This window comes from Esox lucius, chromosome 2 (genome assembly GCF_011004845.1).
Source record: "Esox lucius isolate fEsoLuc1 chromosome 2, fEsoLuc1.pri, whole genome shotgun sequence".
Lineage (NCBI taxonomy): Eukaryota > Metazoa > Chordata > Actinopteri > Esociformes > Esocidae > Esox > Esox lucius.
Genome location: NC_047570.1, coordinates 35400284 through 35412548, shown reverse-complemented (window position 1 = coordinate 35412548; position 12265 = coordinate 35400284). Strand labels below are relative to the sequence as shown.

The 12265-nt window shown below is 44.7% G+C and overlaps 1 protein-coding gene across 1 annotated transcript in view; it reads right to left on the bottom strand.

The window, feature by feature from the left end:
- Window positions 1-2956: 2956 nt before the first annotated feature.
- Window positions 2957-12265, bottom strand: part of slc9a5 (solute carrier family 9 member A5) — a 32881-nt gene continuing 23572 nt past the window's right edge. The window contains exons 12-17 of the mRNA XM_029114713.2: window positions 7578-7669; window positions 6835-6961; window positions 5795-5950; window positions 4497-4569; window positions 4080-4211; window positions 2957-3802 (exon numbers count right to left, since the gene is read on the bottom strand). Coding sequence (XP_028970546.1) covers window positions 3204-3802; window positions 4080-4211; window positions 4497-4569; window positions 5795-5950; window positions 6835-6961; window positions 7578-7669 — 1179 coding nt within the window. The 3' untranslated portion in view covers window positions 2957-3203. The remainder of the gene's footprint in view (window positions 3803-4079; window positions 4212-4496; window positions 4570-5794; window positions 5951-6834; window positions 6962-7577; window positions 7670-12265) is intronic.

Sequence of the window (12265 nt, the reverse complement as noted above, 5' to 3'; positions counted from 1 at the left end):
GCTATATAACACAGCTAAATGCTGGCATGCTATATAACACAGCTAAGGGCTGGCGTGCTATATAACACAGCTTAGGGCTGGCTTGCTATATAACACAGCTAAGGGCTGGCGTGCTATATAACGCAGCTAAGGGCTGGCGGGCTATATAACACAGCGTAGGGCTGGCTTGCTATATAACACAGCTAAGGGCTGGCGTGCTATATAACGCAGCTAAGGGCTGGCGGGCTATATAACACAGCTTAGGGCTGGCTTGCTATATAACACAGCTAAGGGCTGGCGTGCTATATAACACAGCTAAGGGCTGGCGGGCTATATAACACAGCTAAGGGCTGGCGGGCTAAGGGCTGGCGTGCTATATAACACAGCTAAGGGCTGGCGGGCTAAGGTGCTATATAACACAGCTAAGGGCTGGGGTGCTATATAACACAGCTAAGGGCTGGGGTGCTATATAACACAGCTAAGGGCTGGGGTGCTATATAACACAGCTAAGGGCTGGGGTGCTATATAACACAGCTAAGGGCTGGGGTGCTATATAACACAGCTAAGGGGTGTTCTTAGGCCGAAAACAATGCAGTACCTGGATACATCCCTTAGCGTGTTTTTTCGGCCATATACCACAGTCTCGATGTGCTTATTGCTATTATAAACCTGTTACCAACCAAGTTATAACTGAAAAAGTACTTATTTTGTCACATTCGTGGTCTACAGTCTGATATAGCGCACCTTTCAGCCAATCGCCATTCAGGGCAGGAACTTATAGTACTTGGAGTTGCTATAAGTGGAACTTGGGAGTTTATAGTAAATCTCTCTATAGGTGTGTTGTGTGCTTTCTAGGGACGGAGGTGAGTAATCTGATTGTTTACATTGCCACATCGTAGACTGATAGGAGATTCAATTAGCTCAGCTCAAAATTAGGATTTCATGGGAATCTTTGGCAAACCATATGCAAACATGAATCAATGAACTACTCCATGATTTAAAAACATTATTAAATAAATGTAGAAATAGAGGCCTTTTGTTAACATAGCGATTGTTGCCCACATAGCATAATGATAAAGAGGCCTAGTTGAAGTAGTTCTGTGGTACTACTCTATAATGCTCTCAGTTTACTTCATATTTTGTTTCATAATCAGTTTCAGATTAGGCACTGCCTGCTTTACACAACAAAAGCATATTTAGCCTAAAACATAATCAGCATCAGTAGCTCTAATTTAGCACAGTAACAGATTAAGGCAATGAATAGTACACAGGTCATCATTGTATTATATAAACGTTTGTCTCGTCTATACACTTTGGTCATTAATAAAACAATTCTTTGTAGCTTCGCGAGTAGTTTCTGTAGCAGCGTTTACAAAAACAAAAATGTATTCCATACTTTTATATAAGAGAAACATTGATAGAATAAATATAAAATAAGTTACACGCATATGGCCTATACATATGGCACATTATCCAAAGGACAGATGGACGCAGGGTTAAAGGTTAAGTGCTCATTTCAAGTCAATCTACTGTGAGGGGGATTCTGGGTGTCCCAAATCGCATCCCTCCTGAACCCAAATATAGTGCACTACTTTTGACCAGAGGTCAAACGGCCCAGGTGAAAAGTAGTGTACTTCATAGGGCACAGGACCCCTTCCTATCCGAGTGCACTGGCGTGCCGACATTCTGATTCCGTGTCGCAGAGCAAAATACCATGGTGCATATTTGAGTAGAGCGGGTCCTTCGTAGAGACCTGGAGGTTAGGGCACCATTTTGGGATGAGGCCTGACTGTACACAATGAGGGAAACAGACAAATTAGTTCCTGAAAAACATTTGAGGACGTGAAGTAACTATCTGTGACGTGGACTAGTGGGTGTGTTAAACTAATCATGCAGTTTTAATGAGGCGTCAAAATGGATACTGTGGCTCCCAGGGGCTTCCTCCAGTCTGGGCTGAACACCAGTCTGGGCTGAACACCAGTCTGGGCCTCCTCCAGTCCGGGCTGAACACCAGTCTGGGCTGAACACCGCAGAGGGAATCTGAGGGTCAGTTCTCAAGACGGCTTCATCAGAATCAGAAACAGTCTGCGGTTATGGTCATCAAGCATCCGGGCTCTTTCTGGGCTGATATTGGGGCAAGTTAATGACATCAGAGGGACTTTATGCTCGTCACGTGAAGTGTGTTTGGGTCTCATATTTCTGGCTGTGCAGAGACATGGCTATGTGCTTTCAGACCTCTCCCAACCAATCCCAATCTCTCTTTCTCTCTCTCTTTCTCTGTCTCTCTCTCTCTCTCTCGGTATGTCCTCCCTGCTCTCCATTAACTGGCTGGAAGTTTGGCCTCTCTTTCTGTGGTTTGGACTGGTGGACAACAGAAGAAGAAGGGAGGATAAAAGAAGAAGAGGGGAGGTGTAGGGGCAGTAGAGGAGGGGGTTAGATGGGGGTAAATAGAGTTCTCTATGCCTGACGGACATACCCCATAAGATGTGGACACACTAGCGATCTGGACAGTCAGAAGGTTTAGATTTTTACACTGACTTAAATTTGAGTGAATACAATGAACAGAACAGTACTTCTAGCGTCCAGCCGGAGGGAATATAAGAGTCACATGGAAAGTGGTGTTTCTTCCCCCCACATTGACGCAATGTGTCTGTCTGCCTGCCTGATGGTCTGTCTACCTGTTTTTTCTGCCTGTTTGTTTCTCTGTGGCTGTACCAGCTGCCACATTGGTGGTCCCAAATACTGTTGATGAACGTCAACATTGGGTTAATGCTGTATGTCTGAATCTATTGGCCTGTTGGTCGAGGAACGGTGGAAGAGATGGGCGCTACCAGAGCAGAGGGGTTGGACGGCCTGAGCTGAAATGCTGTGTTTGTGTGAGTGTGTTATGTTGTGTGTTTTTGAGTTGCGCACTTGTGTGTGTGTGTTTAAATTTGTGTGTGTGTGTGTGTTTGAATTTGTGTGTGTGTGTGTGTTTGAATGTGTTATGGTTTTGTGTGTTTGGGTTTGTGCATGGGAGCATGTTTTTGAGTGTGTGTGTGTGTGTGTCGTTGTTGTTGCGGTGCAGTGTATGAGGCAGCGAGGGCGGTTCTGATTGTCTCTAACATCTGATCTACAGTCAGTGGTTCTTCCTGGTGTTACTGGTTAGGATGCGGGACATGACTGATCCTAGATCTGTGTTTATGGGACAACTTCTACCCACGGGTGCGGACGACACCGCGCCGCTACAGCTGAGTGGGCCCTCTGCTGCGCGCCGGCGGCTCCGTGCCCGACGGCGGCGACGTCACCAGACTCCTCAGGTACACGCACGGATTCCTCCTCCTCCCTAGACCCAGGGAGGGCGGGGGCGGAGGTGAAGGCCCAGAGGGTCTGACGGAGGACGACATGAGGGGCTGCATCTCCTGCTCTTTGTCGGACAGAGCCCTCTCCTCCTCCTCCTTCTCCTCTCCGCGGGGGAACTCAAAGCGGGCGATGCCCTGGGCCACTATTGACCGGGATGCTCCTCCGCCGGCACCGGGGTAACCGGGCCCACTGACTCCACTGCCGGAGTAGGAGACGGGTCGGGGCCCTCCGAGCCTGGAGAGGGCGCTGACGCGGGGGTGTAGCGGCTCCGGGGGGATGGACGGCGACGCCAGGCTCTCCAGGGAGGAGATGCTCTGGTTCCAGGCCTGCTGAAGGTCTATGGGGATGATCTTAGTGGCCTCCATGGAAACACACACTGGCAGGGTGCCGATGCCGCCCTTCCACGGCAGGTTCCTCTCACCGCAGGTGGGGGACGGAGGGGCCGCCGACGGGCTCTGACACACCTCCAGAGCGGACGGCACTGAGGCAAGGGAGAGAGGTGGCACGTCAAGGAGCGACAATAGTGCATTTTCTCATTAACATCTATTCCCTCTATCGGGCTCCACAGCTAGCCTGGTAGAACCACATCGTATGGTCCTCAGCTAGCCTGGTGGAACCACACCGTATGGTCTTTAGCTAGCCTGGTGGAACCACACCGTATGGTCTTCAGCTAGCCTGGTGGAACCACACCGTATGGTCTTCAGCTAGCCTGGTGGAACAACACTGTTATAGTTCATATAATTGAGTAGTGTCCTTACCAGATTTGGGCCGTTCCTTCGGCGTCTCTGGAACTTTGCGAGCTACGAAGGTGATGCCAACATCCTCCTCCTTCTCTGGTTCTGAATGTTCCCCTTTCTCCTCCTCAGAGTCCACCGGAACTACGACAGGATCTAAGTGGGCATTACACATGAACACTACAGTACCCACAATGCATTACCACTGAAACATGGCCCTTGACATAAAAGCACTCGATTTTGAACTTGGAATGATAAACTGAGGTAGGATAGTAAAATTCAACCCATAGATTACACATGAACAACATAGTAAGTATCTAACTCAAAATGGAAGGTATAAATGGAAGGTCTTTTTTATTCACAATGCTTTAATCATTGTGGTGGTTTAATCATTTAAATGAAGTAGGCTCATGTCATCTTAGGCAAAAGAGGCCAACCAACCTTTGTCTTGCCAGCTAACATTTCGTCGAGGTTTGTCATTGAGGTCCTGTTCTTTCACGTCTGATCCTCTCCGCTGTGGAAAATTATTTATAAATGTGTTTTATATTACATAGAACCCACAGGAACCCCTGCTATTTTTTCATATTTCTCCCCTCCACAACAGAGAACTAGCCAAAGACTCTGGCTCTATTCAGGAATAAAAATCCTGACACACACATGAAGCAAACGACAACACACCAATGGTAATTATTTGCTTTTCAAATTCACAATGGCATGGTACAATGGAGGACTTCCTGGCTCGTTGACCTTAGAAGGCCTAAAGAATGTGATAGTTTGGAATACAATCAGATTTAAATATTAATAAGGTTAGTGGTTTTAGAGAAGCAACGTGATATTTCTATTGAAAGGCAAAATGAGTAGGGACACGCATTAGGACATAAATGAAAGACAAAGAAGGAGAAGAGACGAGTCAGACAAAGAGACAGAGAGATATGAGGATACATGGAGACTGAGACAGACAGATTGAATTGATTCAGTTACATTTTGTTATTTATTATAGCTTTTGAATTTTTCATTTGTTTGGCAATGTAAACAAATGTTTCTTATCCCAATAAAGCCCTTAACATTTAAATGCAAATTAACAGATGAAGAAAGAGAGACAGTCAGAAATTTTTTTTAGAGAGAGACAGATAGTCACAGAGACAGCGAGAGAGACAGGTAGAGTCACAGAGACAGTTAGAGTCACAGAGAGAGAGAGAGAGGCAGATAGAGAGTTACAGAGAGAGAGAGACAGAGAGTTACAGAGAGAGAGAGACAGAGAGTTACAGAGAGAGAGAGAGACAGAGAGTCACAGAGAGAGAGAGAGATACATAGAGTCACAGAGACAGTTAGAGTCACAGAGAGAGAGAGAGAGGCAGATAGAGAGTTACAGAGAGAGAGAGACAGAGAGTCACAGAGAGAGAGAGAGACTGACAGAGAGACTAAACAAAACAGAGATTGAAGCTAGATGCCCTGTGAAAGGCACCTGGCCAGGAGCGAAGTTGTCAGTTATGCATCCAACATCTGACCAGTGTAGGCTCAGAGACCTCCTAACTGGACTTTCATATAGATGGCTATATGCACAGATAAAAAGATGATTAAGCCATATTGATTATGTCCTTACATGTTAAACATTTCTCCAGTTTCTCACAATCCTACTCTGGAACCCCTTATGAAACTTAACCCCAATCCCTTTACTTTTGTCCTCGGGATAATTTACATAATAACATTCCCCCAATACAAAGGAGAGGTGTTCCTGCCTTTTTCTGGCTGCGATCCTTCTTGTGGCTGTGGCGTTTGTGTCGGGTGGTCTTGAACGTCTCCATGCGACTCCTCATGTTCCTCTGGAAGATCTCTCTGTCCTGACGCTCATGGTCTCCTGGTGTCATGAAGTGTCTGCTGTAGTGGGACTGATACTAAAGAAGGGGAGAGGAGGATGAGGGAGAGGAGGATGAGGGGGATGAGGATGAGGGAGAGGAGGATGAGGGGGATGAGGATGAGGGGGATGAGGATGAGGGGGATGAGGAGGAGGAGGGGGAGGAAGATGAGGGAGTGGAGGATAATGGAGAGGAGGAGGGAGGGGGGGGGGGATGAGGAGGGGGAGGAGGATGAGGGAGAGAAGGATAATGGAGAAGAGGAGGGAGAGGAGGAGGAGGGAGAGGATGAGGGAGAGGAGGAGGAGGGGGAGGAGGATGAGGGAGAGGATGAGGGAGAGGAAGGGTTAAAGAGGTGAGACAGAAGAGAGGAATGAACAAGAGGAGAGTCAATGGTACTGGTACTGTAAGGGAGGACAGAGGAGATGTAACAGTTCAACAGTTACTGAATTTGTTCCATGTTACAGTTAAAGAACTGGGTTTGTTTCATGTTACAGTCTTAAGAACTGGGTTTGTTTCATGTTATAGTTAAAGAACTGGGTTTGTTTCATGTTACAGTTAAAGAACTGGGTTTGTTTCATGTTACAGTTAAAGAACTGGGTTTGTTTCATGTTACAGTTAAAGAACTGGGTTTGTTTCATGTTACAGTTAAATAATTGGGTTTGTTTCATGTTACAGTTAAATAATTGGGTTTGTTTCATGTTACAGTTAAATAATTGGGTTTGTTTCATGTTACAGTTAAAGAACTGGGTTTGTTTCATGTTACAGTTAAACTGTTTGTTTATAAAGTGCAGATTTAGATTAATTGCTGTAGAAGCTGTAATGTTAATGTAGTTAATGTCATTGTAAATGTACATGCGATTGTCCCTTACATCAACACCACATATAGAAATGCACACTGATCATGTGTGCTGATTGGGACCTACCCGTCTCCTGGGCTTGTACAAGTTCCCAGCCAGGAAGTGATGTGTTTCTGACTCCTCCTCCACCTTGGCCCCAGACACATTGTCAATCACCTGGAGGTCCAGACACACTCCACTGCCATTCTCTCTTCTGCAAGACAGGGTACATGGAGTAGACATAAGCCCCATTACACAGACTCTGGAATGGAATAGGAAAATGTAGGGAACAACATCCAAATGCATGACCCACTAACGGTTTTCAGAATTAGAAGCTGAGTTGTTTCAGGCCAGACAGCCCCTGTCATTCTCCAGGATTATTCAGTTGATCCCTGACACTCATTGTTCCTTCCTGCTCTGATGAGCAGTGTCTTTTTATGATCAAATGTGTCAGAATTATTTGACATGGACAACACATTTAACTCTAACATTTCCCGAGTCGACAGGAGATCATTTGATGGTGAGTAATATTATCATTAATAAGTAAAAGTGTTGTATTGGTACATGATTTCGTTTTGATGTAAAATTTGCCAGACTAATTCAGGGTTTTAGAATGTATGTTGAAGTTGTTTTGTTTCAGACTACAGACACACTCCACTTTGACACACTCCAGGGGAGTTAAATAAAGACTGGCTATTGTATTGAAAACGTAGAAATACCCAGACACACCCAGTGTCATATTTAAACTGCATTTATGACAATGAACATCCACAGCCCCTCCTGCACATGTATTAATACCTTATGGAAACACACACAAAGCTTTAACTCACAGGTAGTTGGTGACATTGGTGACCTCTGGGAAAGATGTCCTGGAGGCCATGGAGGGCAGGGAGAACCTGGCGGATGTCAGCACGTTGCCACCCTGGACAGGAAAAAAACCCCACAAGAGGTCAAGGGTCAGAATGGCTAACATTGACGTGGGTTGGGAACCTTTTAGGCAGTAGGGGCCAACTAAACAATTTGTGAATCACAGGTCTGAAGTAAACCACCGATTTATCTGGACATGACCTTGTTTACCTAGCTCTGAAGCCTCTCTGAAGACAGAGAGAAAGAGCGATGTAGAGTTGGAAGAAAGAGAGGCAGAGCGTCACCAGTGAGGTGAGCACGTCAAGCACATCAAAGGGCTGACTGTATTTTTGCCTTTCAAAATGACACCCTATTATCCTGTAGTGGACACTATTCTCAACAGAACCCTATGGACCCCCGGCTAAAACTAGAACACTATCTGGGGAATAGGTTGCCGTTTAAGCCACACGGCATGTTCCCCTCCTCCAGACAGACCATATTCCTACAGCTCAGAGGCCTGTGAAACGGCACTCTAATGGACTCTGACAGGCTAAATGTACCGACTTCAACCAGGCCTTGTTCTGTTCCAAATGGCACACTGTTCCCAGAGTGTGCTACCTTCCAACCGGGCCCACAAGGCTCTGGTAGTAACAAGGGTGCATGAAGGGGAACAGGGATCATTTCTGGACCGGTGGGAATGTGTCTGTGACCGTGTGCTGCTGACAGTGGGGAAAACACCCATTTGAAACCAGAGACTCGGATAAAAGAAAGGCGCAGTGTAAGTAAGAAGACAATGTATTTCGTTGGAACTCAAACTGGCCGAGGAATTCTCCTGAGTGAGCAAGTGACGGGGGAAGACATTTGTCTAGAATATTGACAAGGCCAGGTCAAAAGTACTTCACTGAGCAGGGAATAGATCTCTGGTCAGCAGTAGTGAACTATATACAGAAGTTGTACTGTATGTACTGTAAGGATTAGTCTGCCATTTGTGCTACAGACTTTCGGCTCTTAATTGAATTTCCCCTATTTGTTTAGAAGGTTGAGTCCGGTCAAGTGGTTTTCCAGGAAAGTCCTAAGGACGTATTTTCAGTGCAGTACATTGTTTTCTTTTTCACTTCTTACAAAACAATGTTTCACCTTGCACTGGAACACCACGTCCTAGTTGCCACCCTATTCCCTGTGTAGTGGTTCAGCCTAAAAGGCCTGGGGGGATATGAGGGTACTACATAGACGGTAGGCGCTGGGTATGAGTGAACTGGTTTCAGAGCCGTGAAGCCAAGGGGTTAATATTAGAAGTTAGACCTCGCTCAGGATGTTGAGTGGCATGGAACCCAAAAGCCACAGGAAATGACATTCTATCTTTAAAGACTGGGCGTCCAGAGAGACTTAAAAACTGCAGGACAAAGATTAAAACACTTGCAATGGCCTGTGTGTGGTCAAAGTTTCATTGTTTCATCAGCTGCATACACAAAGCTTTTCTTCAGCTTCTAATCAACGCACGTCTTGGAAATCTGTGAGATAATAAAGTCAATACATCTTTACATGAAGTAAAAGAAATTCATGGAATAGGGTGCCATATATATGAAATAGGTTGCCATATATGTAATAGGGTGCCATATATATGGAATAGGGTGCCGTATATATGGAATAGGGTGTCATATATATGGAATAGGGTGCCATATATATGAAATAGGGTGTCATATATATGGAATAGGGTGCCATGTACAACAATTGGGACACTGTGTAAAATGTAAAGAAAAACAACGTAATGATGTGCAAATCATTTAAACCCTATATTCAATAGAAAATAACACAAAGACAACATATCAAATGTTGAAACTGAGAAATTTTATTGTTTCTTGAAAAATATATGCCCACTTGATGCCAGCAACACATTTAAAAAAAGATGGGACAGAGGCAACAAAAGACTGGAAAAGTTGTGTAACGCAAAGAAAAAGGGTGGAACATCTCACAACTAATTAGGTTAATTGGCAACAGGTCAGTAACATGATTGGGTATAAAAAGAGCATCCCAGAGAGGATGATTCTTTCAGAATTAAAGTTGAAGATGGGTTCACCTGTCTGTGAAAGACTGCGCAGGCGAGTAGTGCAACAATTTAAGAATAACGTTTCTCAACATAAAATTGCAAGAGTTTGGAGATCTCATCATCTATTTTGCATAATACTATTAAAAACTTCTGAGAATCTGGAGAAATAAGGGACAAGGCCGAAAACCAATATTGTATGGTCGTGATCTTTGGGCCCTCAGGCGACACTGCATTAAAAACAGACACGATTCTGTAGTGGACATCACTGCATGGGCTCAGGAACACGGTCCGAAAACCATTGTCTGTGAACACGGTATGTCTGCAAATAAAATGTAAACTCTACAATGCAAAGAAGAAACCAGATCCAGAAACGCTGCTGCCTTCTCTGGGCTCATTTAAGATGGACTGAGGCGAAGTGGAAAACTGTCCTGTGGTCTGACAAATCAAAATGTGAAATAATTTTTGGGAATCTTGGATGCCGCGTCCTCTCTAGACTAAAGAGGAGAGGGACAATCTGGCTTCTTATCAGCGCACAGTTGTGCACAAGGCATTAGTGCACAAGGTATGGGTGACTTGCATATCTGTGAAGGCACAATAAATGCTGAACAACTATGCAGGTTTTGGAGCAACATTTGCTGCCATCAAGATGTCTTTTTCAGGGAAAGCCTTGATTATTTCAGCAAGACAATGACACATATCAAAACAGCATGGCTCCGTAGTAAAAGTCTGGGTGCTAAACTGGCCTGCCTGCAGTGCCCCCTATTGAGAACATTTGGTGCATTATGAAATGACAAATACAGCAAATTAAACCCCAAACTGTTGAGCAGCTGAAATCTTACTGTATATCAAGCAAGAATGGGAAAACATTCCACTTTCAAAACTACAGCAATTGGTCTCCTCAGTTCCCAAACGCTTACAGAGTATTGTTAAAAGAGGTGATGCAACTCAGTGGTAAACATGCCCCCTGTCCCAACTTTTTTGAAACGTGTTGCTGGCATCAAATTCAAAATGGGCATGTATTTTTCCAAAAACAAAACAATTTCTCAGTTTCAACATTTGATATGTTGTCTTTGTACTATTTTCAATTAAATATAGGTATAAATTATTTGCAAATGATTGCATTTTATGCAATGCCTCGACTTTTTTGGGGTTGTACATGGAATAGCGTGCTATTTGGAACATAGAGGGACAGAGTGGTTAATGGAGCATATTTCCAGGAATCCTGTTTGGAAGATAATGTACAGGAATAGGCTAGTATTGTACAGCCATTTTGATCTTGTAAGCTCTTGTAGAAAAACAGACTGACAGGATCAAGATGGTTGAATGGGGCTGGGAACAAGCAGGTATTTGTAATACCACCATTGTTCATCCCTAACTAAGAGAAACAGGGTTTCTTCAAAATGATGTGGAGAGGAATTGAGTGCTGGAGTAAAGTGAAGTGGTTTAAACTCTGACTCCAGATCACACGTGCCCACTTGGCGACAACGGTTAGTGTGTCGGCTTGGCTTGGTTTCTCGGTCTATCAACTTCAATTCTGTCATAAACTGAACATATTGTAGGAATGAAGTCTGATCCACTTATAACATGTATTTGACTGGAAATCCGATATAGGAGAGGGGGAGAAGTGGAGAGGAGAAGAAAGGACTGTAAAGAAGAGAAGAGAGGAGAAACAAAAAGAGAAGAAAGGAGTGGAGCAGAGAGAAGACAGTGAAGAGAGGAGAACTGAGGAGTGGAGAGGAGAACAGAGGAGTGAAGAGGAGAGGAGTGGAGCATAGAGAAGACAGTGAAGAGAGGAGAACAGAGGAGTGGAGAGGAGAACAGAGGAGTGGAGAGGAGAAGAGAGAAGACAGTGAAGAGAGGAGAACTGAGGAGTGGAGAGGAGAACAGAGGAGTGGAGAGGAGAACTGAGGAGTGGAGAGGAGAACAGAGGAGTGGAGAGGAGAAGAGAGGAGAACAGAGGAGTGGAGAGGAGAGAAGACAGTGAAGAGAAGGAATGAAAGGTGAAGCAGAGAACAGTGGAAATGAAAGACAATGTGACCTTGATGAGGCCTTGACCTTTGAAACTCCCTCCGCCCTCCTTCTCATCACAGGCCCTTCTAACTCCTAGTAGGTCTCAGATCTTTCTCTACTTGCTGACCCAGCCGCCAACACCCGTATGAACAAGCCAAGCTACAGAGAATACCCACACCCAGCCTTCTAGGTACCCTTCAACAGGCCTGTGATCTCTCTAGATGCTGACATCCTCTCTCAGCATCTGCCATAGTTCCCCACTGTTACTTTTACAGTCGAGGGATCCCAAATTATCAAAATGGATCCACTGTCTACTGGAAATTGTCTGCTTAATTGCATTTATGCAATGTTAAAAAGTCTCATATCAAGCTAACAGAACTTAAAACATCTCTATCGGAGAATACCAATGCTGTAATCGCAGACTTGGACCCAGCTGTATTTCTTTGCATTATTTAGTTGTATTACATAGTTAGCCTTGGAAATGTGCACCACTTTAGCTTTAAAAATGTTTCCTTAGCAGCTTTCAGAAACACGAAGGCTGGCTTGATTTGTGACTTGAGAATATAGGACTCTAAGGACGTAGAACTTAAGGTTTTGAGAAAACAACGCATCTGT